Source organism: Tinamus guttatus, unplaced genomic scaffold (genome assembly GCF_059628265.1).
Source record: "Tinamus guttatus ecotype Peru unplaced genomic scaffold, ASM5962826v1 Tinamus_guttatus_pri_ptg001490l, whole genome shotgun sequence".
Classification (NCBI taxonomy): Eukaryota; Metazoa; Chordata; class Aves; order Tinamiformes; family Tinamidae; genus Tinamus; species Tinamus guttatus.
Window position 1 is genome coordinate 15,073 of NW_028290024.1, and position 22,600 is coordinate 37,672.

General features: G+C 67.6%; 1 protein-coding gene across 1 annotated transcript in view; it reads right to left on the bottom strand.

Moving 5' to 3' along the window:
- The window catches only part of LOC104578144 (ryanodine receptor 1-like), a gene marked incomplete at both ends in the record, with an annotated part of 36,786 nt that extends 14,398 nt beyond the window's left edge, over window positions 1–22,388 (bottom strand). Inside the window, 17 exon segments of the mRNA XM_088539218.1 lie at window positions 1,610–1,745; window positions 2,654–2,748; window positions 4,692–4,824; window positions 4,929–5,043; window positions 6,898–7,171; window positions 7,241–7,399; window positions 9,431–9,542; window positions 9,624–9,824; window positions 11,688–12,498; window positions 15,061–15,287; window positions 15,364–15,450; window positions 16,247–16,412; window positions 18,432–18,592; window positions 19,920–20,046; window positions 21,198–21,210; window positions 22,000–22,187; window positions 22,189–22,388. Coding sequence (XP_088395344.1) covers window positions 1,610–1,745; window positions 2,654–2,748; window positions 4,692–4,824; window positions 4,929–5,043; window positions 6,898–7,171; window positions 7,241–7,399; window positions 9,431–9,542; window positions 9,624–9,824; window positions 11,688–12,498; window positions 15,061–15,287; window positions 15,364–15,450; window positions 16,247–16,412; window positions 18,432–18,592; window positions 19,920–20,046; window positions 21,198–21,210; window positions 22,000–22,187; window positions 22,189–22,388 — 3,205 coding nt within the window.
- Window positions 22,389–22,600: the final 212 nt, after the last annotated feature.

A 22,600-nucleotide genomic window follows, 5' to 3' on the forward strand; every position in this document is an offset into this window, starting at 1 on the left:
CAGGGCGCCCAAGGGTGGCAGGACGGGTGCAGGTGGGTCCAAGGAGCCCTAGGGAGTCAGGATGGGGCTGGGGGCACAAGGACCCCCCACGGTGTCAGGATGGGTCAGGATGGGTCCAGGTGGGTGCTGGGACCCCAGAGAGACAGGATGGGGGGGCACAGGGTGCCCAAGGGTGTCAGGATGGATCCAAATGGGTGCAGGGACCTCAGGGAGACAGGATGGGAGCTGGGACCCAGGATAGGGGTGCTGGGACCCCAGGGAGCCAGGATGGGGGGCACAGGGTGCCCAAGGGTGTCAGGATGGATCCAAATGGGTGCAGGGACCCCAGGGTTAAGGATGAGGGGCACAGGGTGCCCAAGGGTGTCAGGATGGATCCAAATGGGTGCAGGGACCCCAGGGAGCCAGGATGGGGGTGCTGGGACCCCCCCAAGGGTGGCAGGATGGGGACACAGGGCACCCAAGGGTGTCCGGCCGGGTGCAGGGACCCCAGGGAGCCAGGATGGGGGGCACAGGGTGCCCAAGGGAGCCAGGATGCGTCTGGATGGGTCCAGGTGGGTGCAGGGACCCCAGGGTGGCAGGATGGGGACACAGGACACCCAAGGGTGCCCGGCCGGGTGCAGGGACCCCAGGGAGCCAGGATGGGGGGCACAGGGCACCCAAGGGTGTCAGGACGGGTGCAGGGACCCCAGGGAGCCAGGATGGGGACACAGGGCACCCAAGGGTGCCAGGACGGGTGCAGGGACCCCAGGGAGCCAGGATGGGGACACAGGGCACCCAAGGGTGCCAGGACGGGTGCAGGGACCCCAGGGAGCCAGGATGGGGGGCACAGGGTGCCCAAGGGAGCCAGGATGCGTCTGGATGGGTCCAGGTGGGTGCAGGGACCCCAGGGTGGCAGGTTGGGGACACAGGGCACCCCAGGGTGTCCGGACGGGTGCAGGGACCCCAGGGTGAAGGGATGGGGACACAGGGCACCCAAGGGTGCCAGGACGGGTGCAGGGACCCCAGGGTGGCAGGTTGGGGGACACAGGGCACCCAAGGGTGTCTGGATGGGTCTGGATGGGTCCAGGTGGGTGCAGGGACCCCAGGGAGCCAGGATGGGAGCTGGGGGCACCGGGATGTCCCCAGGATGGGTGCAAGGACCCCAGGGTGGCAGGATGGGGGGCACAGGGTGCCCAAGGCATCAGGATGGGTCCAGGTGGGTGCAAGGAGCCCCAGGGAGCCAGGATGGGGGGCACAGGGCACCCAAGGGTGCCAGGACGGGTGCAGGGACCCCAGGGTGGCAGGTTGGGGGACACAGGGCACCCAAGGGTGTCTGGATGAGTCTGGATGGGTCCAGGTGGGTGCTGGGACCCCAGGGAGCCAGGATGGGGGGCACAGGACACCCAAGGGTGCCAGGACGGGTCCAGGTGGGTGCAAGGAGCCCTAGGGAGCCAGGATGGGGGGCACAGGGCACCCAAGGGTGTCAGGACGGGTCCAGGGACCCCAGGGTTAAGGATGAGGGGCACAGGGCTCCCAAGGGTGTCCGGCCGGGTGCAGGGACCCCAGGGTGGCAGGTTGGGGACACAGGGCACCCAAGGGTGCCCGGCCGGGTGCAGGGCCCCTCGCCCACCGTTGACGAAGACGGCGAAGCGGAGGAAGTCGAGGTAGCGCTCGCCCCCGCACGGGTTCCAGCCGATGTCGGGGTAGCCCTTGGAGAGCAGCATGGGGCAGCTCTGCAGCCCGCAGCTCGCCAGGTAGGTGACAACCTGCGGGGACGGGGACAGCGCTGGCACCGGCGCGGGGACCTCGGGCCATCCCCGCTGTCCCCTCGGGCCATCCCTGCTGTCCCTTCGTGCCGTCCCCGCTGTCCCTGCTGTCCCCGCTATCTCCTCGTGCTCTCCCCGCTGTCCCCCCTGTCCCCGCTGTCCCCTCGCACTGTCCCCGCTGTCCCCTTGTGCTCTCCCGCTGTCCCCACTATCCCCTTGCACTGTCCCCGCTGTCCCCTCACACTGTCCCCGCTGTCCCCTTGCACTGTCCCCGCTATCCGCTCTGTCCCCACTGTCCTCTTGCACTGTCCCTACTGTCCCCACTGTCCCCTCGTGCCATCCCCGCTATCCCTGCTGTCCCCTCACGCCGTCCCTGTTGTCCCCTCGCGCCGTCCCCGTTGTCCCCTTGCGCCGTCCCCTTGTGCTGTCCCTGCTGTCCCCTCGAGCCGTCCCTACTGCCCCCTCGCGCTGTCCTCACTGTCCCCGCTATCCCTGCTGTCCCCTCGTGCTGTCCCCGCTGTCCCCGCTATCCCCTCGCACTGTCCCCACTGTCCCCTCATGATGTCCCCTCGTGCTGTCCCTGCTGTCCACTCGCTCTGTCCCCACTGTCCCCGCTGTCCCCTCGCGCTGTCCCCGCTGTCCCCTCGCACTGTCCCCTCATGCTGCCCCCTCGTGCCGTCCCCGCTGTCCCCTCGTGCTGTCCCTGCTGTCCCCACTGTCCCCTTGAGCCGTCCCCACTGTCCCCTCGTGCTGTCCCCCACTGTCCCCACACGCTGTCCGCTCGTGCTCTTCTCGCTGTCCCCACTGTCCCCTCACGCCGTCCCCGCTGTCCCCTCACACTCTCCCCGTTGTCCCCTCGCGCTGTCCCCACTGTCCCCTCGCGCCGTCCCCATTGTCCCCTCGGGCACCTTCTCCAGGTCCTGCTCCTTGAGCGCCAGGGCCAGCTCGTTGTTGTCGATGACGGAGGCGGCCGCCACATCCAGGGGGGTCGAGCCCCTCATGCCTGCGGGGACCCGGTCAGGGGGACACGGGAAGGGGCAGCGCTTGGGGACACCGCGGTGCTGGGCTGGGGACGGGAGCCTGCGGGGACCACGGGGACAAGGGGACACCAAGGGGGCAGGCTGAGGACAGGGGGACACCGCGGTGCTGGGCTGGGGACGGGAGCCTGCGGGGACCATAGGGGACAAGGGGACACCAAGGGGACAAGATGGGGACACGGCGTCCTCAGGGCACCACGCTGGGGACAAGGGGACACCGAGGGGGCAGGCTGGGGACAGGGGGACACCGCAGTGCTGGGCTGGGGACGGGAGCCTGCGGGAACCATAGGGGACAAGGGGACACCAAGGGGACAAGATGGGGACACGGGGTCCTCAGGGCACCAGGCTGGGGACAAGGGGGCACCAAGGGGCCAGGCTGGGGACAGCAGGACACGGGGTCCTCAGGACACCAGGTTGGGGACAATGAGACACCAAGGGGACAGGCTGGGAACAGGGGGACACCAAGGGGCCAGTCTGGGGACAGGGGGACACGGGGTCCTCAGGGCACCAAGCTTGGGACAAGGGGACCTTAAAGGGGTAGCCTGGGGACACCAAGGGGGCAGGCTGGGGACAGGGGGACACCGTGGTGCTCGGCTGGGGACGGGAGCCTGCGGGGACCACGGGGACAAGGGGACACCAAGGGGACCAGATGGGGACAGCAGGACACGGGGTCCTCAGGGCATCAGACTGGGGACAAGGGGACACCAAGGGGCCAGGCTGGGGACAGGGGGACACCGTGGTGCTCGGCTGGGGACGGGAGCCTGCGGGGACCATAGGGGACAAGGGGACACCAAGGGGACAAGATGGGGACACGGCGTCCTCAGGGCACCCAGCTGGGGACAAGGGGACACCAAGGGGCCAGTCTGGGGACAGGGGGACACGGGGTCCTCAGGACACCAGGTTGGGGACAATGAGACACCAAGGGGCCAGGCTGGGGACAGGGGGACACGGGGTCCTCAGGGCACCAAGCTTGGGACAAGGGGACCTTAAAGGGGTAGCCTGGGGACACCAAGGGGGCAGGCTGGGGACAGGGGGACACCGCAGTGCTGGGCTGGGGACGGGATCCTGCGGGGACCACGGGGACAAGGGGACACCAAGGGGACCAGATGGGGACAGCAGGACACGGGGTCCTCAGGGCATCAGACTGGGGACAAGGGGACACCAAGGGGGCAGGCTGGGGACAGGGGGACACCGCGGTGCTGGGCTGGGGACGGGAGCCTGCGGGGACCATAGGGGACAAGGGGACACCAAGGGGCCAAGATGGGGACAGCAGGATATGAGGTCCTCAGGGCACCAGGCTGGGGACAAGGGGACACCAAGGGGACAAGATGGGGACATGGGGTCCTCAGGGCACCAGGCTGGGGACAAGGGGGCACCAAGGGGCCAAGATGGGGACACGGCGTCCTCAGGGCACCCAGCTGGGGACAAGGGGACACCAAGGGGCCAAGATGGGGACACGGCGTCCTCAGGGCACCACGCTGGGGCACCAAGGGGACACCAAGGGGCCAGGCTGGGGACACCAAGGGGCCAGGCTGCGGACAGCAGGACGTGGGGTCCTCAGGGCACCAGGCTGGGGACAAGGGGACGCTAAGGGGCCAGGCTGGGGACAGTAGGACACGAGGCCCTCAGGGCACCAGGCTGAGGACAGGGGGACCCTAAGGGGGCAGCCTGGGGACAGAGGGACACCAAGGGGGCAGGCTGAGGACAGGGGGACAGAGGGGTCCGCAGGGCACCAGGCTGGGGACAGGGGGACACCAAGGGGCCAGGCTGGGGACAAGGGGAGCCCATGGCACCATGCAGGGGACACTAGAGGGAAGGTGGCAGAGCACAGAGGGTCGATGCGCTCAATGGGTGGAAGGGACCGGGCTCGGGGACACATTGGGGACACTTTGGGGACAAGCGGCGTCACCGAGGCCGATGCTGCTGTTCTCCAGCAGGTAGCCCAGGTGGTCGAACATGGAGCGCTGGTTCTGGCGGCTGATGCGGCAGAAGTAGCAGAGGAAGCGGCAGCAGTTGGTGACCATCTTGGGGAAGCGGATCTCCTGCGGGGACACCGGCGCCATCCGGCCCTGGGGACAGCAAGGGGGACACATTAAGAGGTGCCGGGGACACCGGGGGGTGGCCTTGGGGACAACGCGACGCTCACCTTGGACTCGCCGCCGCCCAGCACGCTGACCATGACCTGCATGACGGTCTCGTGCATGCCCAGCGCCCGCATGAGGTTGGGGTGCTGGTAGAAGACCTTGTTGTTCATGATGTTCCTGCAGGGGACACGAGGGTCACGGCCGCGGGGACAGCGGGGGGCGGGTGAGGGCACCTTGGGGACGTGGGATGTGGGGGGCGGGAGGACATTGAGGGGGGATATGGGGCACCCAGGGGTGCAGGGTGCCCAGGAGGGATGCAGAATGACCGGGAGGGATGCAGGAGGCCCGGGAAGGATGGAGGAGGCCCAGGGAAGGATGCAGGAGGTCCAGGAGGGATACAGAAGGCCCGGGAAGGATGCAGGAGGCCCATAGGGGATGCAGGAGGCCCAGGAGAGATGAGGGAGGCCCAGGAAGGATCCAGGAGGTCCAGGAGGGATGCAGGAGGCCCGGGAAGGATGGAGGAGGCCCAGGGAAGGATGCAGGAGGCCCATAGGGGATGCGGGAGGCCCAGGAGGGATGCAGGAGGCCCCGGGAAGGATGCAGGAGGCCCATAGGGATGCAGGAGGCCTAGGAGGGATGCAGGAGGCCCGTAGGGATGCAGGAGGCCCGTAGGGATGCAGGAGGCCCAGGGAAGGATGCAGGAGGCCCAGGGAAGGAGGGAGGAGGCCCATAGGGGATGCAGGAGGCCCGTAGGGATGCAGGAGGCCCAGGGAAGGATGGAGGAGGCCCAGGGAAGGATGGAGGAGGCCCAGAGAAGGATGCAGGAGGCCTGAGCGGGATGCAGGATGCCCAGGAGCGATGCAGGAGGCCCAGGAAGGATGCAGGAGGCCCAGGAGGGATGCAGGATGTCTGGGAGGGATGCAAGAGGCCCAGGGAAGGATGCAGGAGGCCCAGGGAAGGACGCAGGAGGCCCAGGGAAGGATGCAGGAGGCCCATAGGGGATGCAGGAGGCCCAGGAGAGATGAGGGAGGCCCAGGAAGGATCCAGGAGGTCCAGGAGGGATGCAGGAGGCCCAGGGAAGGATGCAGGAGGCCCAGGAAGGATGCAGGATGCCCAGGAAAGGATGCAGGAGGCCCATGGATGTGTAGGATTCTCAGGGAGGATGCAGAACGACTAGAAGGGATGTAGGAAGCCCAGGAAGGATGTAGAATGCCCAGGATGGATGGAGGAGGCCCATAGCGGATGCAGGAGGCCCAGGGAAGGACGCAGGAGGCCCGTAGAGATGCAGGAGGCCCGTAGGGATGCAGGAGGCCCATAGGGGATGCGGGAGGCCCAGGAGGGATGCAGGAGGCCCAGGGAAGGACGCAGGAAGCCCAGGGAAGGATGCAGGAGGCCCGTAGGGATGCAGGAGGCCTAGGAGGGATGCAGGAGGCCCAGGGAAGGACGCAGGAGGCCCATAGGGGATGCAGGAGGCCCAGGGAAGGATGGAGGAGGCCCGGGAAGGATGCAGGAGGCCTAGGAAAGGATGCAGGAGGCCCATGGATGTGTAGGATTCTCAGGGAGGATGCAGAACGACTAGAAGGGATGTAGGAAGCCCAGGAAGGATGCAGAATGCCCAGGATGGATGGAGGAGGCCCATAGGGGATGCAGGAGGCCTGTAGGGATGCAGGAGGCCCAGGGAAGGATGGAGGAGGCCCATAGGGGATGCAGGAGGCCCAGGAGGGATGCAGGAGGCCCATAAGGGATGCAGGAGGCCCGGGAAGGATGGAGGAGGCTCATGGGGGACGCAGGAGGCCCAGGGAAGGATGCAGGAGGCCTGTAGGGATGCAGGAGGCTCGTGCGGGATGCAGGAGGCCCAGGGAAGGATGCAGGAGGCCCATAGGGGATGCAGGAGGCCCAGGAGGGATGCAGGAGGCCCAGGGAAGGACGCAGGAGGCCCAGGAGGGATTCAGGAGGCCCTGGAGGGATGCGGGAGGCCCAGGAGCAATGCAGGAGGCCCAGGGCTGCCCCGGGACAGGGGGCCCCGCGCACCCGATGCTCTGGATCATGAGGTTCTCCTCCTCGGGGCCCATCTGCACGATGAGCAGCGAGCGGATCTGGCCGAGGCACTCGAGGAGGCTCATGGTGTCCTCGACGGACACGGCGCTGATGGTGTAGGCCTTGGGCAGCGCGCGCACCAGCTCGCCCAGCCCGTCGTACTGCCGGTGCAGCAGGTTGAACATGGCCCGCACCAGCTCGGGGCTCTCGATGAAGGCCTCCTGCGCCCAGTGCACCATGGTCTGCGAGATGAGCTCCTGCAGCGAGCCTGGGGACACCGCGGGCTCAGCCACCACCGTGGGGACACACCGGTGTCCCCATGGGTCCCGTCACGCACTGGGCACCGGGGGCTCCTCGGGCGCTGCCTCCTTCTCCTCTTCCTCCTCGGCGGCCGCTTTCTTGCGGCGCCCGACCACCTTCTGCACCAGCCCCAGGAGCCGCTGCCGTAGGGACGTGTCTTCCTCCTGCTCCTCCTCCTCGCTGGCCAGCTCGATGCCTGCGGAACGGTGGGAAGGGGTCACCGGGGCCCTGTGCCCAGCAGGAGACAAGTCCCCATGGAATGAGGTGGCCCTTGTCCCCATGGAATGAGGTAGCCCTTGTCCCCATGGACGGAGAGGTCCCCTTGTCCCCATGGAATGAGGTAGCCCTTGTCCCCATGGATGGAGAAGGGCCCTTGTCCCCATGGAATGAGGTAGCCCTTGTCCCCATGGACGGAGAGGTCCCCTTGTCCCCATGGGGTGGAGATACCCCTTGGCCCCATATGATGGAGAAGTCCCCTTGTCCTCATTGGGTGGGGACACCCCCTTGGCCTCATATGATGGAGAAGGGCCCTTGGCCCGATTGGGTGGAGAAATCCCCTTGTCCCCATATGATGGAGAAGTCCCCTTGTCCCCATGGGGTGGAGATACCCCTTGTCCCCATATGATGGAGAAGTCCCCTTGTCCCCATTGGGTGGGGACATCCCCTTGGCCCCACGGATGGAGAGGTCCCCTTGTCCCCATTGGGTGGTGACACCCCCTTGGCCTCATATGATGGAGAAGCCCCCTTGTCCCCACAGGATGGAGACACCCCCTTGGCCTCCTATGATGGAGAAGTCCCCTTGTCCCCATTGGGTGGGGACACCCCCTCGGCCCCATGGGATGGAGAAGTCCCCTTGTCCCCATTGGGTGGGGACACCCCTTGTCCCCACTGAGTGGGGACACCCCCTTGGCCTCATATGATGGAGAACTCCCCTTGTCCCCATTGGGTGGGGACACCCCCTTGGCCCTACAGGATGGAGAGGTCCCTTTGTCCCCATTGGGTGGGGACATCCCCTTGGCCCCATGGGATGGAGAAGTCCCCTTGTCCTCATTGGGTGGGGACACCCCCTTATCCCCATTGGGTGGTGACACCCCCTTGGCCCCACAGGATGGAGAAGTCCCCTTGTCCCCATTGGGTGGGGACACCCCCTTGTCCCCACAGGATGGAGAAGTCCTCTTGTCCCCATAGGATGGAGATCCTCATCCCCAGAAGGTCCCAAGCCTCCAGGGTGGCCTTCCCACCACCTTGGCCCTGTTGGGACCCCAGGGCGTCCCCACATGGGGTCCTCAGTGCCCAAGGGGACAGCCACAGTGCCAGGCGCCCCCCCTGGAGTGTCCCCAGAGTGTCCCCAGGGTGTCCCCATACAGGGTCCTCAGTGCCCAAAGGGGCAGCCGCGGTGCCAAGCGGCATCCCCGGGGTGTCCCCAGGGTGTCCCCAGAGCATCCCCAGAGTGTCCCCAGGGTGTCCCTGAAGCGTTCCTAGTGTGTCCCCAGGGTGTCCCCAGGGTGTCCCCAGGGTGTCCCCGGAGTGTCCCCAGGGCGTCCCCAGGGTGTCTCTGGCGTGTCCCTGGAGTATCCCCAGGGTGTCCCCAGGATGTCCTGGAGTGTCCCCAGAGTGTCCCCAGAGCATCCCCAGTGTGTCCCCAGGGTGTCCTGGGGTGTCCCCAGGGCGTCCCCAGGGTGCCCCCAGGGTGTCCGCAGAGCATCCTCAGGATGTCCCCAGTGTGTCCCCAGGGCATCCCCAGGGTGTCCCCAGGGTGTCCCCAGAGCATCCCCAGGGTGTCCCCAGGATGTCCCGGAGTGTCCCCAGGGTGTCCCTGGCGTGTCCCCGGAGCATCCCCAGAGCATCCCCAGGATGTCCCGGAGTGTCCCCAGGGCATCCCCAGGGCATCCCCAGGGCGTTCCCAGGGTGTCCCCGGGGTGTCCCCAGGGCGTCCCCAGGGTGTCTCTGGCATGTCCCTGGAGCATCCCCAGGGTGTCCCGAAGTGTCCCCAGGGTGTCCCCAGGGTGTCCCCAGAGCATCCCCAGGGTGTCCTGGGGTGTCCCCAGGGTGTCCCGGGGTGTCCCCAGGGTGTCCCCAGGGTGTCCCCAGAGCATCCCCAGGGTGTCCCCAGGGTGTCCTGGGGTGTCCCCGGGGTGTCCCCGGGGTGTCTCCAGGGTGTCCCCAGGGTGTCCCGGGGTGTCCCCGGGGTGTCCTCGGGGTGTCCCCAGAGTGTCCCCGTGCTCACCGCAATGCGCCAGCAGGTCATTATGGAAATCCAGCAGCTCGTCACGGATGTCCTCGGGCACGGGACACTCCTCCTCGTCCGCCCCCGCCTTGTACTGCAGCAACATGTTGATCTGGGGACACCAGGGGGACACACGCGGGGTCAAGGACACGGCCACCACCTCGTGTCCCCCCCTTGTCACCGTCACCGTCACCTGCTCCTGCGGGGGCGAGCGGAACTCGCGCGTGCGCCGCGCCGTCTCGGCTGCCGACATGGTGAGCGCCCGCATGAGCTGCCCGTAGCGGCGCCGCTGGTCGCGCTGCAGCCGCTCCACGTGCCGCTCCGAGAAGGCCACGATGGCCTCGACGCGGTGCTGCAGCTCCTGGTCGCAGAAGAACTCCAGGAGGTTGCACATCTGCGGGGACGCGTTGGGGACGTCGGGGATGGGACGGTGCCACTGGGTGCACCGGGATGGGATGGTGCCATGGGGTGTCCCTGGGATGGGACGGGTGGATGTGGATGGGAGCAGGGACACGAGGGGACACGGGATGGCACAGGGGGACCATGGGGTCCCCAAGGATGGGACAGGATGAGTGGACACAGATGGGATTGGGGACATGGGCACAGGGGCTGGCACTGGTCCCAGGGATGGGACGGCACCATGGGGTGCCCCGGGATGGGACAGGGTGATGAGGGTGGGAACAGGGACACGAGGGCATGTGAGGGAACACAGGATGGCACTAGGGGACCATGGGGTCCCCAAGGACGGGACAGGATGAGTGGACACAGATGGGATTGGGGACACGGGCACAGGGGACAGGACTGGCCCCGGGGATGGGACGGCACCATGGGGTGCCCCAGGATGGGAGCAGGAACACAAGGATGGGAGCAGGGACATGAGGGGACACAGGATGGCACTGGGGGACTGTGGGGTCCCCAAGGACGGGACAGGACGAGTGGACACGGATGGGACTGGGGACACGGGCACAGGGGCCGGGATTGGCCCCGGGAATGGGATGGCACCATGGGGTGCCCCAGGATGGGACAGGGGGATAGGATGGGAGCAGGGACACAGGATGGCACTGGGTGGGCAGGGGGACCCTGGGGTCCCCAGGGATGGGACAGGACGAGTGGACACGGATGGCACTGGGGACATGGGCACAGGGGCCGGGACTGGCTTGGGGATGGGACGGCACCATGGGGTGCCCCGGGATGGGACAGGGTGATGAGGGTGGGAACAGGGACATGAGGGCATGTGAGGGGACACAGGATGGCACTAGGGGACTGTGGGGTCCCCAAGGACAGGACAGGACGAGTGGACACGGATGGCGCTGGGGACACGGGCACAGGGGCTGGCACTGGTCCCAGGGATGGGACGGCACCATGGGGTGCCCCAGGATGGGAGCAGGAACACAAGGATGGGAGCAGGGACATGAGGGGACACAGGGTGGCACTAAGGGACCACAGGGGACTGTCAGGTCCCCAAGGACGGGACAGGATGAGGGGACAAGGATGGGATTGGGGACATGGGCACAGGGGCCGGGACTGGCCACAGGGATGCGATGGCACCATGGGATGTCCCAGGATGGGATGGGGGATGAGGACGGGAGCAGGGACATGAGGGGACACAGGATGGCCCTGGGTGGCCAGGGGGACCCCCAGGGATGGGACAGGATGAGCGGACATGGATGGCACTGGGGACATGGGCACAGGGGCCGGGATTGGCCCTGGGGATGGGACAGCACCATGGGATGTCCCAGGATGGGACAGGGGGATGAGGACGGGAGCAGGGACATGAGGGGACACAGGATGGCACTGGGTGGCCAGGGGGACCACAGGGGACCCTGGGGTCCTCAGGGATGGGACAGGATGAGCGGACATGGATGGCACTGGGGACACGGGCACAGGGGCTGGCACTGGTCCCAGGGATGGGACGGCACCATGGGGTGCCCCAGGATGGGAGCAGGAACACAAGGATGGGAGCAGGGACATGAGGGGACACAGGGTGGCACTAAGGGACCACAGGGGACTGTCAGGTCCCCAAGGACGGGACAGGACGAGTGGACACGGATGGGACTGGGGACATGGGCACAGGGGCCAGGGGATGGGATGGCACCATGGGATGTCCCAGGATGGGACAGGGGGATGAGGACGGGAGCAGGGACACGAGGGGACACAGGATGGCACTGGGGGACCGTGGGGTCCCCAAGGACGGGACAGGACGAGTGAACACGGATGGACCTGGGGCCATGAGAGGGGACGGTCCCCAAACGGTCACCTGCAGCTTGACCGACTCGGGCAGCTTCATCTGCAGCAGCCCTTCCTCCAGTGCCTCCTCCTCCTCCTCCTCCTCGTCCTCGGCCTCCATCTCCCCGGCCTCGATGGCCTTCCTCCGCGCCTCCTCCTCCTCCTCCTCCTCGTCGCGCGGCGCGGCGGGCCGCGGGGCGAAGCCGCGGGGCTCGATCATGCGCAGGACGCGGCGCACGTCGCGGCCGCCCAGCGCGCCCACGGCGAGCAGCGCCGACACCAGCTTGAGCACGGGCACGAGCTGGAACTCCACGCTGCCGCCCACGGGGTCGCGGGCGTGCGGGCCGCCCCCGGCCACCGCCTCGGCCAGCATGCGGATGGCGCGGGCGCCCAGCGCGCCCAGCGGCACGCCGGGGCTCAGCGTGGCGCGCGTGGCGCCCACCGTTACAAAACACGGCTCGGCGAAATGCGGACGGGGCCGCAAACACGCACTAGGTCCCACGCCGGGCGGCCCGGGCGCGCGCGAGCCCGCGGGGAACAACGTGATGCCCTTGGTGGCCTCGGTCATGGGCACGATGAACTCGGCGCTCATGGAGGCGCGCGCCCGCTGCGCCGCGTCCAGGTGCATGGCCAGCAGCAGGTCGTAGTAGCCGGCCCGCAGCGGGCCCGGCAGCTCGGCGCTCTCGATGGCGAACAGGAGCTGCGCCTGGTCCACGTGGCTGCACAGCGCGTGCGCCACGCGGTTGTTGCCCAGCGCGCACACGGCGCAGTAGAGCTTGAGCGAGTGCGAGTGGAAGCGGAGCAGGTCCAGCTGCTCCGACAGCTCCATGATGTCGATGCATCTGAGGGAGAGGAGAGGGGGTAGGACGCCTGGGCCCCTCAGGGGGACAGGGGCTGTGCAATGGGGACGGGGTGGGACAAGGGGACAGGGTGGGACTGTGCAATGGGGATGAGGTGGGACAAGGGGCAATGGAGACGGGGTGGGACAAGGGGTTGTGCAATGGGAACAGGGACAAGGGGTTGTGCAATGGGGACAGGTGGGACAAGGGGCAATGGGGACAGAGGGGGACAAGGGGATGTGCAATGGGGACAGGTGGGACAAGGGGCAATGGGGACAGGGTGGGACAAGGGGATGGGTGGGACAAGAGCTTGAGCGAGTGCGAGTGGAAGCGGAGCAGGTCCAGCTGCTCCGACAGCTCCATGATGTCGATGCATCTGTGGGAGGGGAGGGTGGGCAGGACGCCTGGGCCCCGCTGGGGGACAAGGGGTTGTGCAATGGGGACAGGTGGGACAAGGTGCAATGGGGACGGTGGGATGTGCAGTGGGGATGGGGTGGGACAAGGGGACAAGGTGGGACAAGGGGTTGTGCAATGGGGACAGGGACAAGGGGCTGTGCAATGGGGATGAGGTGGGACAAGGGGCAATGGGGACAGGGTGGGACAAGGGGATGGGTGGGACAAGGGGCTGTGCAATGGGGATGAGGTGGGACAAGGGGCAATGGGGACAGGGTGGGACAAGGGGATGGGTGGGACAAGGGGCTGTGCAATGGGGACAGGTGGGACAAGGGGCAATGGGGACAGAGGGGGACAAGGGGATGTGCAATGGGGATGAGGTGGGACAAGGGGCAATGGGGACAGGGTGGGACAAGGGGATGGGTGGGACAAGAGCTTGAGCGAGTGCGAGTGGAAGCGGAGCAGGTCCAGCTGCTCCGACAGCTCCATGATGTCGATGCATCTGTGGGAGGGGGGAGTGGGCAGGACGCCTGGGCCCCGCGGGGGGACAAGGGGTTGTGCAATGGGGACAGGTGGGACAGGGGGACAGGGTGGGACTGTGCAATGGGGATGAGGTGGGACAAGGGGCAATGGAGACGGGGTGGGACAAGGGGCTGTGCAATGGGGACAGGGACAAGGGGCTGTGCAATGGGGACAGGTGGGACAAGGGGCAATGGGGACAGGGTGGGACAAGGGGCTGTGCAATGGGGACAGGTGGGACAAGGGGCAATGGGGACAGAGGGGGACAAGGGGCTGTGCAATGGGGACAGGTGGGACAAGGGGCAATGGGGACGGTGGGATGTGCAGTGGGGATGGGGTGGGACAAGGGGACAAGGTGGGACAAGGGGTTGTGCAATGGGGATGGGGACAAGGGGCTGTGCAGTGGGGACGGGGTGGGACAAGGGTCAATGGGGACAGGTGGGACAAGGGGATGGGTGGGACAAGAGCTTGAGCGAGTGCGAGTGGAAGCGGAGCAGGTCCAGCTGCTCCGACAGCTCCATGATGTCGATGCATCTGTGGGAGGGGGGAGTGGGCAGGACGCCTGGGCCCCGCGGGGGGACAAGGGGTTGTGCAATGGGGACGGGGTGGGACAAGGTGCAATGGGGACGGTGGGATGTGCAGTGGGGATGGGGTGGGACAAGGGGACAGGGTGGGACTGTGCAATGGGGATGAGGTGGGACAAGGGGCAATGGAGACGGGGTGGGACAAGGGGTTGTGCAATGGGAACAGGGACAAGGGGACAGGGTGGGACAAGGGGACAGGGTGGGATAAGGGGCTTTGCAGTGGGGACAAGGTGGGACAAGGGGCTGTGCAATGGGGACCGGGACAAGGGGACATGGTGGGACGAGGGGCTGTGGGGACGGGTGGGACAAGGGGCTGTGCAATGGGGACAGGGTTGGACAAGGGGACAGGGTGGGACAAGGGGCAATGGGGACAGAGGGGGACAAGGGGATGGGTGGGACAAGGGGCTGTGCAATGGGGATGGGATGGGACAAGGGGCAATGGGGACAGAGGGGGGCAAGGGGCTGTGCAATGGGGACGGGGTTGGACAAGGGGACAGAGTGGGACTGTGCAATGGGGGGACAGGTGGGACAAGGGGTTATGCAGTGGGGACAGGGTGGGATGTGCAATGGGGACAGGTGGGACAAGGGGCAATGGGGACAGGAGGGACAAGGGCCTGTGGAATGGGGACAGGGTTGGACAAGGGGACAGGGTGGGACAAGGGGTTGTGCAGTGGGGACAAGGTGGGACAAGGGGGACAGGTGGGACAAGGGGATAGGGTGGGACAAGGGGCTGTGCAATAGGGACAGGGTGGGACAAGGGGCAGTGGGGACAGGTGGGACAAGGGGCTGTGCAATGGGGACGAGGTGGGACAAGGTGCAATGGGGACAAAGTGGGACAAGGGGCTGTGCAATGGGGACAGGTAGGGACAGGGGGACGGGGAAGTGGGACAAGGGGCTGTGCAATGGGCACGGGTGGGACAAGGACAGCCGAGGAGCTTCCAGCCCATGCAGGGCAATTGGGGACCACAAGGACAGCACAAGACGCCCAGTCCCAACGGTGGCATCCCCGGGGCTGCAGGCAGGACACTGATGTCCCCAACAAGGACAGGACCGAGGCCGTCCCCGGTACCTGTTCTCCTCGGGGATGTGCAGGGCCATCATGACGAGCGGCTCGGCGCACTCCACGGCCCAGCCCAGGCGCTCGCTGACCCGGGCCATGTCCACGGCCAGGAACTCGTTGGGCATCCGGCTCCAGGTGACGGGCGTCAGGAGCTGGATGAGGAGCCGCGGGGGACACTGCGGCTCCGGGTTCCTGCGCTCGCTGTGGAACATCGCGGCCGAGATGGGCATGATGTTCTATGGGGAGAATGGAGCGGGGTGAGACCGAGGGGCCCAGGCGTCCGGGAGGACCCCGGCCGCCCCGCGCGCCCACCTTGAGCTTGCCCAGCTCGAACTGCACCACGTTCTGGCTCGTGGGGAGGACGAAGACGGCCGGGAAGAGCTTGGTGTTGGGTTCCACCTGGGGGGACGGAGGTGGCACCGTGGGGACAATGGGGACAATGGGGGACGGGGACAATGGGGACAATGGAGAATGGGGACAATGGGGACAGTGGGGAATGGGGGCAGTGGGGACAATGGGGAATGGGGGCAGTGGGAGACAGGGCACACCAGGGGATGGGGACAACGGGGGACATGGACAACAGGAGATGGGGACAAGGGACAACGTGGGACGGGGACAACAGGGGATGAGGGACAATGGGGAATGGGGACAATGGGGGACGGGGGACAAGAGGGATGGGCACAACGGGGGACGGGGACAAGGGACCCCCCCGGAGGGGACGGGGGATAATGTGGGACGGGAACAACGGGGGACAGGGGACAATGGGGAATGGGGACAACGTGGGACGGGGACAACAGGGGACGGGGGACAATGGAGAATGGGGACAATGGGGAATGGGGGACAAGAGGGATGGGGACAATGGGGGGCAGGGACAATGGGGGACAGGGACAAGAGGGGATGGGGATAAGGGACCCCCCGGAGGGGACGGGGGACAACGTGGGACGGGGACAACAGGGGACGGGGCACAATGAGGGATGGGGGACAAAGAGGGACGGGGACAAAGGGGAATGGGGACAACGGGGGACAGGGACAAGAGACCCCCCGGAGGGGACGGGGGACAACGTGGGATGGGGACAACGGGGGACAATGAGGGACGGGGACAACAGGGGACAGAGGAAAATGGGGGATGGGGACAACGGGGGATGGGGACAACGGGGAACCGGGCCAAGGGCCCCCCGGAGGGCACAGGGCCCACCTGGAAGAAGGTGTTGATCTCGTTGCCGTTGGCCGTGAAGGTCATGAGGCCGGTGGCCAGGTCCACGAGGCAGCCGATGACCAGGTCGCTGTGGCTCACGCGCGCCTGCTGCGTGTTGCTGGCGAACTCGCCGCCCCACACCATGTAGCAGTTGCTGCGCTTGATGCTGGGGGACAGGGAGGGTGACAGGAGCCCCATAGGGACATCGGGGACACCATAGGGACATGTGGAGAGACACCTGGGGACCCCATGGGGACAGGTGCCTCCATGGCCTGGGGACACCATAGGGACGTGTAGAGACACCTGGGGACCCCATAGGGATGTGTGGGGACACCTGGGGACCCCATGGGGACATGCGGCACCACAGCCTGAGGACCCCATAGGGACGTGTGTGGGGACACCTGGGGATGCCATGGGGACAGGTGCCTCCAGGGCCTGGGGACACCATAGGGACGTGTGGGGGGACACCTGGGGACCCCATGGGGACATGTGGGGGGACACCTGGGGACACCATAGGGAGGTGTAGGGACACCTGGGGACCCCATGGGGACATGTGTGGGGATACCTGGGGACCCCATAGGGACAGGTGCCTCCATGGCCTGGGGACACCATAGGGACGTGTAGAGACACCTGGGGATCCCATAGGGATGTGTGGGGACACCTGGGGACCCCATGGGGATGTGTGTAGAGACACCTTGGGAACCCATGGGGACAGGTGTCTCCAGGGGACACCTGGGGACACCACAGGGACGTGTGTAGGGACACCTGGGGACCTCATGGGGACGTGTGTGGGGACCCCATAGGGACGTGTGTGGGGACACCTGGGGACCCGACAGGGACGCGTAGGGACACCTGGGGATCCCATGGGGATGTGTGTAGAGACACCTGGGGACCCCATGGGGACAGGTGCCTCCATGGCCTGGGGACACCATAGGGACGTGTGTGGGGACACCTGGGGACTCCATGGGGATGTGCGGCACCACATCCTGGGGACCCCATGGGGATGTGTAGGGACACCGGGGGACCCCATGGGGACGTGTGTAGAGACACCTGGGGACCCTATAGGGACAGGTGCCTCCATGGCCTGGGGACACCATAGGGACGTGTGTGGGGACCCCACGGGGACGTGCAGCACCCCAGCCTGGGGACCCCATGGGGACGTGTGTAGAGACACCTGGGGACCCCATGGGGATGTGTGTGGGGACACCATAGGGACGTGTGGGGACACCTGGGGACCCCATGGGGATGTGTGTGGGGACACCTGGGGACCCCATCAGGACGTGTGTGGGGACCCCATGAGGACGTGCAGCACCACAGCCTGGGGACCCCATGGGGACGTGTAGAGACACCTGGGGATGCCATGGGGACAGGTGCCTCCAGGACCTGGGGACTCCATGGGGACATGTGTGGGGACCCCATGAGGACGTGCAGCACCACAGCCTGGGGACCCCATGGGGACATGTGTGGGGACACCTGGGGAGCCCATAGGAACGTGTAGGGACACCGGGGGACCCCATGGGGACGTGTGTGGGGACACCTGGGGACCCCATGGGGATGTGTGTGGGGACACCATAGGGACGTGTGGGGACACCTGGGGACCCCATATGGATGTGTGTGGGGACCCCATGAGGACGTGCAGCACCACAGCCTGGGGACCCCATGGGGACATGTAGGGACACCTGGGGACCCCATAGGGACAGGTGCCTCCAGGCCCTGGGGACACCATAGGGACATGTAGGGACACCTGGGGACTCCATGGGGACACGTAGGGACACCTGGGGACCCCATGGGGACGTGTGTGGGGACACCTGGGGACCCCATGGGGACATGTGGCACCACAGCTTGGGGACCCCATAGGGACGTGCAGGGACACCTGGGGACCCCATGGGGCTGTGTGGGGACACCTGGGGACCCCATAGGGATGCGTGTGGGGGACACCTGGGGACCCCACGGGGACGTGCAGGGACACCTGTGGACACCATAGGGACGTGTGTGGGGACACCTGGGAACCCCATGGGGACAGGTGCCTCCATGGGTTGTGGACCCCATAGGGACATGTGTGGGGACACCTGGGGACCCCATAGGGACGTGTGTAGAGACACCTGGGGACCCCATGGGGATGTGTGGGGACACCTGGGGAGCCCATGGGGACGTGCAGGGCCACCAGGGGCCACGCCGCGCGTACCTGTCGTGCACGTTGCCCTTGTCATCGCCCATGGTGACGGTGACGGTGCGCACGCGGGACAGGTCGAAGGCGGCGTCGTGCTGGTGGTAGTCGGGGGTCACCCAGCCCACCCAGACGCTCGTGGGCTCCTGCCCCGCGAAGATCCGCACCGAGTAGTAGTACTGGGGACGGAGAGGGGACGGTGGCACCGGGGACGCCGCGGGGACCCCGGCCACGCAGGGACGGGAGGGGTGGGGACACCGGGATGGGAGCGGGATGGTGGGGTGGGAATGCTGGGATGGGGATGCAGGATGGGAATGCCGGGATGGGAGCAGGATGCTGGGATGGGGACGTCGGGATGGGGACGTCGGGATGGGAGCAGGATGCTGGAATGGGATGGGGACGCCGGGATGGGGATGCTGGGATGGGAGCAGGATGGTGGGGTGGGATGGGGGTACCAGGATGGGGATGCCGGGATGGGAGCAGGATACTGGAATGGGATGGGGACGCCGGGATAGAGACACCCGGAATGGGAGCAGGCTGCTGGGATGGGACGGGAGTGCTGGGATGGGGATGCCGGGATGGGGATGCCGGGATGGGAGCAGGATGTTGGGATGCCGGGGGTACCGGGATGGGGACAACGGGATGGGGACAACGGGATGGGAGCAGGATACTGGGATGGGATGGGGACGCCAGGATGGGATGCCAGGATGGCAGCAGGATGCTGGGATGAGCACCACAGGGTGCCCAGATGGGATGGGGGTACCAGGATGGGGGTACCAGGATGGGGGTACCAGGATGGGAGCAGGATGCTGGGATGGGGACACTGGGATGGGGACGCCGGGATGGGGATGCCAGGATGGGGACGCTGGGATGGGATGGGGGTACCAGGATGGGGATGCCGGGATGGGAGCAGAATGCTGGGGTGGGATGGGGGGTACCGGGATGGGGATGTTGGGATGGGAGCAGGATGGTGGGATGGGATGGGGGTACTGGGATGGGGACACTAGGATGGGAGCAGGATGCTGGGGTGGGATGGGGGTACCGGGATGGGGATGCCGGGATGGGAGCGGGATGGTGGGATGGGATGGGGGGTACCGGGATGGGATGCCAGGATGGGAGCAGGATGGTGGGATGGGATGGGGATGCCAGGATGGGGATGCCAGGATGGGAGCAGGATGCTGGGATGAGCACCACAAGGTGTCCAGATGGGATGGGGGTACCGGGACGGGGACACCGGGATGGGGACACCGGGATGGGGACCACAAGCTGCCTGGATGTGATGGGGGTACCAGGGACGGGGGTACCAGGATGGGGATGCTGGGATGGAGCAGGACGCTGGGATGGGCGCCACAAGGTGCCCGGAGGGAATGAGGGTACCAGGATGGGGATGCCGGGACGGCGGTACCAGGATGGCGGCACCGGGACGGCGGGTACCAGGACAGCGGTACCGGGATGGGTACCGGGACGGGGTACCGGGACGGCGGTACCGGGACGGGGCCCACGCACCGTGGTGGTGTTCATGATGACCTCGGGGTCGTCGCGCTCGTCGGGGACCACGTCCTCCTCGAGGCGGGGGACGGTGGGGACGGCCGGGGGCGGCGCGAACGGCGTCTTCCTGGCCTTGAACAGGAACCTGCGGAGCGGAACCGGCTGCTCGGACCCGAAAACGCGGCCCCACGGCCCCGCCAGGGGACAGGGTGCCCCAGGGCCACCAGGGAGCCCCCAGGACCCCCATGGAGCCCCCAGGGGCCACCATGGGACAAGGCGCCCCAGGGGCCACCATGGACCCCCCAGGACCCCCATGAAGCCCCCAGGACCTCCATGGAGCCCCCCAGGACCAGTCATGGGACAAGGTACCCCAGGGCCACCATGGAGCCCCCAGGACCCCCATGGAGCCCCCCAGGACCAGTCATGGGACCAGGCACCCCAGGACCCCCATGGAGCCCCCAGGACCTGCCATGGAGCCCCCCAGGACCAGTCATGGGACAAGGCACCCCAGGACCCCCATGGAGCCCCCCAGGACCCCAGCATGGAGCATCCCTGTGTCACCAACATGGGACAAACCCCCCAGGACCCCCATGGAGCCCCCCGGACCCCAGCATGGGACAAAGCCCTCCAGGACCCTCATGAAATTCCCCCAAGCCCCCCAGGACCCCCCCCATTGCACTAAGTCCTCCAAGACCCCCATGGAGCCCCCCAGGACTGGCCATGGAACCCCCCAGGACCCCCCCACTGCACTAAGTCCTCCAGGACCCCCATGGAGCCCCCAGGACCCCCTCCCATTGCACTAAGCCCCCCAGGAGCCCCATGGAGCCCCCCAGGACCCCCCCCATTTGCAGTAAGCCCCCAGGTCCCCCATGGAGCCCCCCAGGACCCCCATGGACCCCCCCCATTTCACTAAGCCCCCAGGACCCCCATGGAGCCCCCCAGGTCCCCCCCCCATTGCACTAAGCCCCCCAGGACCCCCATGGAGCCCCCCAGGACCCCCATGCACCCCCCCCACATTTCACTAAGCCCCCAGGACCCCCATGGAGCCCCCCAGGACCCCCATGGACCCCCCCCCATTGCACTAAGCCCCCCAGGACCCCCATGGACCCCCCCAGGACCCCCCCCATTGCACTAAGCCCCCCAGGACCCCCATGGAGCCCCCCAGGTCCCCCATGGAGCCCCCCAGGACCGCCCCCCAACCCATTGCACTAAGCCCCCCAGGACCCCCATGGAGCCCCCCAGGTCCCCCCCACATTGCACTAAGCCCCCCAGGACCCCCATGGAGCCCCCTAGGACCCCCTCCATTGCACTAACCTCCCCAGGACCCCCATGGAGCCCCCCAGGACCCCCCCACACATTGCACTAAGCCCCCCAGGACCCCCATGGAGCCCCCCAGGACCCCCATGGACCCCCCCCCATTTCACTAAACCCCCAGGTCCCCCATAGAGCCCCCCAGGACCCCCCCCCATTGCACTAAGACCCCCAGGACCCCCACATTGCACTAAGCCCCCCAGGACCCCCATGGAGCCCCCCAGGACCCCCATGGACCCCCCCCACATTGCACTAAGCCCCCCAGGTCCCCCATGGAGACCCCCAGGACCCCCATGGACCCCCCCCATTGCACTAAGCCCCCCAGGACCCCCATGGAGCCCCCCAGGACCCCCATGGACCCCCCCCCATTGCACTAAGCCCCAGGAGCCCATAGAGCCCCCCAGGACCCCCCCATTGCACTAAGCCCCCAGGAGCCCCACAGAGCCCCCCAGGACCCCCCCATTGCACTAAGCCCCCCAGGACCCCCATGGAGCCCCCAGGTCCCCCATGGAATCCCCCAGGACCCCCCCATTGCACTAAGGCCCCCAGGACCCCCATGGAGCCCCCCAGGACCCCCATGGACCCCCCCCCCACATTTCACTAAGCCCCCAGGACCCCCAGGACCCCCATGGAGCCCCCCAGGACCCCCCCCCATTGCACTAAGCCCCCCAGGACCCCATAGAGCCCCCCAGGTCCCCCATGGAACCCCCATTGCACTAAGCCCCCCAGGACCCCCCCAGGACCCCCCCGGCCCCCCCCGCGCCCCGCTCACCCGCGGCGGGGCCGCCCCTTCTCGTCGCCGCGTCCTTCTCGTTCTCGGCCCGCGGCGGCGGCGGCGGCTCCCGGTGGGCGGCGGCGGGGGCGGCGGCGGGGCCCCCCCCCCCGGGGGTCCCCTTGTCGTTGTCGCCGTCCCCCTCGTCGTGCCGGGGCCCCGCGGAGCGGCGGAGCCGCTCGAAGTCCGAGAGCGGCTCCAGGGCGGGCCGCGTCGTCCGGGGGCTCCGGGGGGCTGCGGGGCAGGGGGGTGGTCCCGGGGGCGCAACGGAACCGGGCCTGGAACTGGACCGGGAGGCTGAGGCGGAGGAAGAGCAGCTCGGGCGGCGCCGCCGGGGAGCCCAGGGCGCGGTGGGACAGGCGGAGGCACGGGGGGGAGTCCACGGTGCCGTCGGTGCGGGTGACCTGCGGGGACGGGGACGGGGACGGGAACGGGGGTGAACGGGGGGGAACGGGGGAGAGCGGGCGGGAACGGGGGAGAGCGGGCGGGAACGGGGGAGAACGGGGGGGAACGGGGGTGAGCGGGGGGGAACGGGGAGAGCGGGGGGGAACGGGGAGAACGGGGGGGAACGGGGGGGAACGGGGAGAACGGGGGGGACGGAGCGCGGAGAACGGCG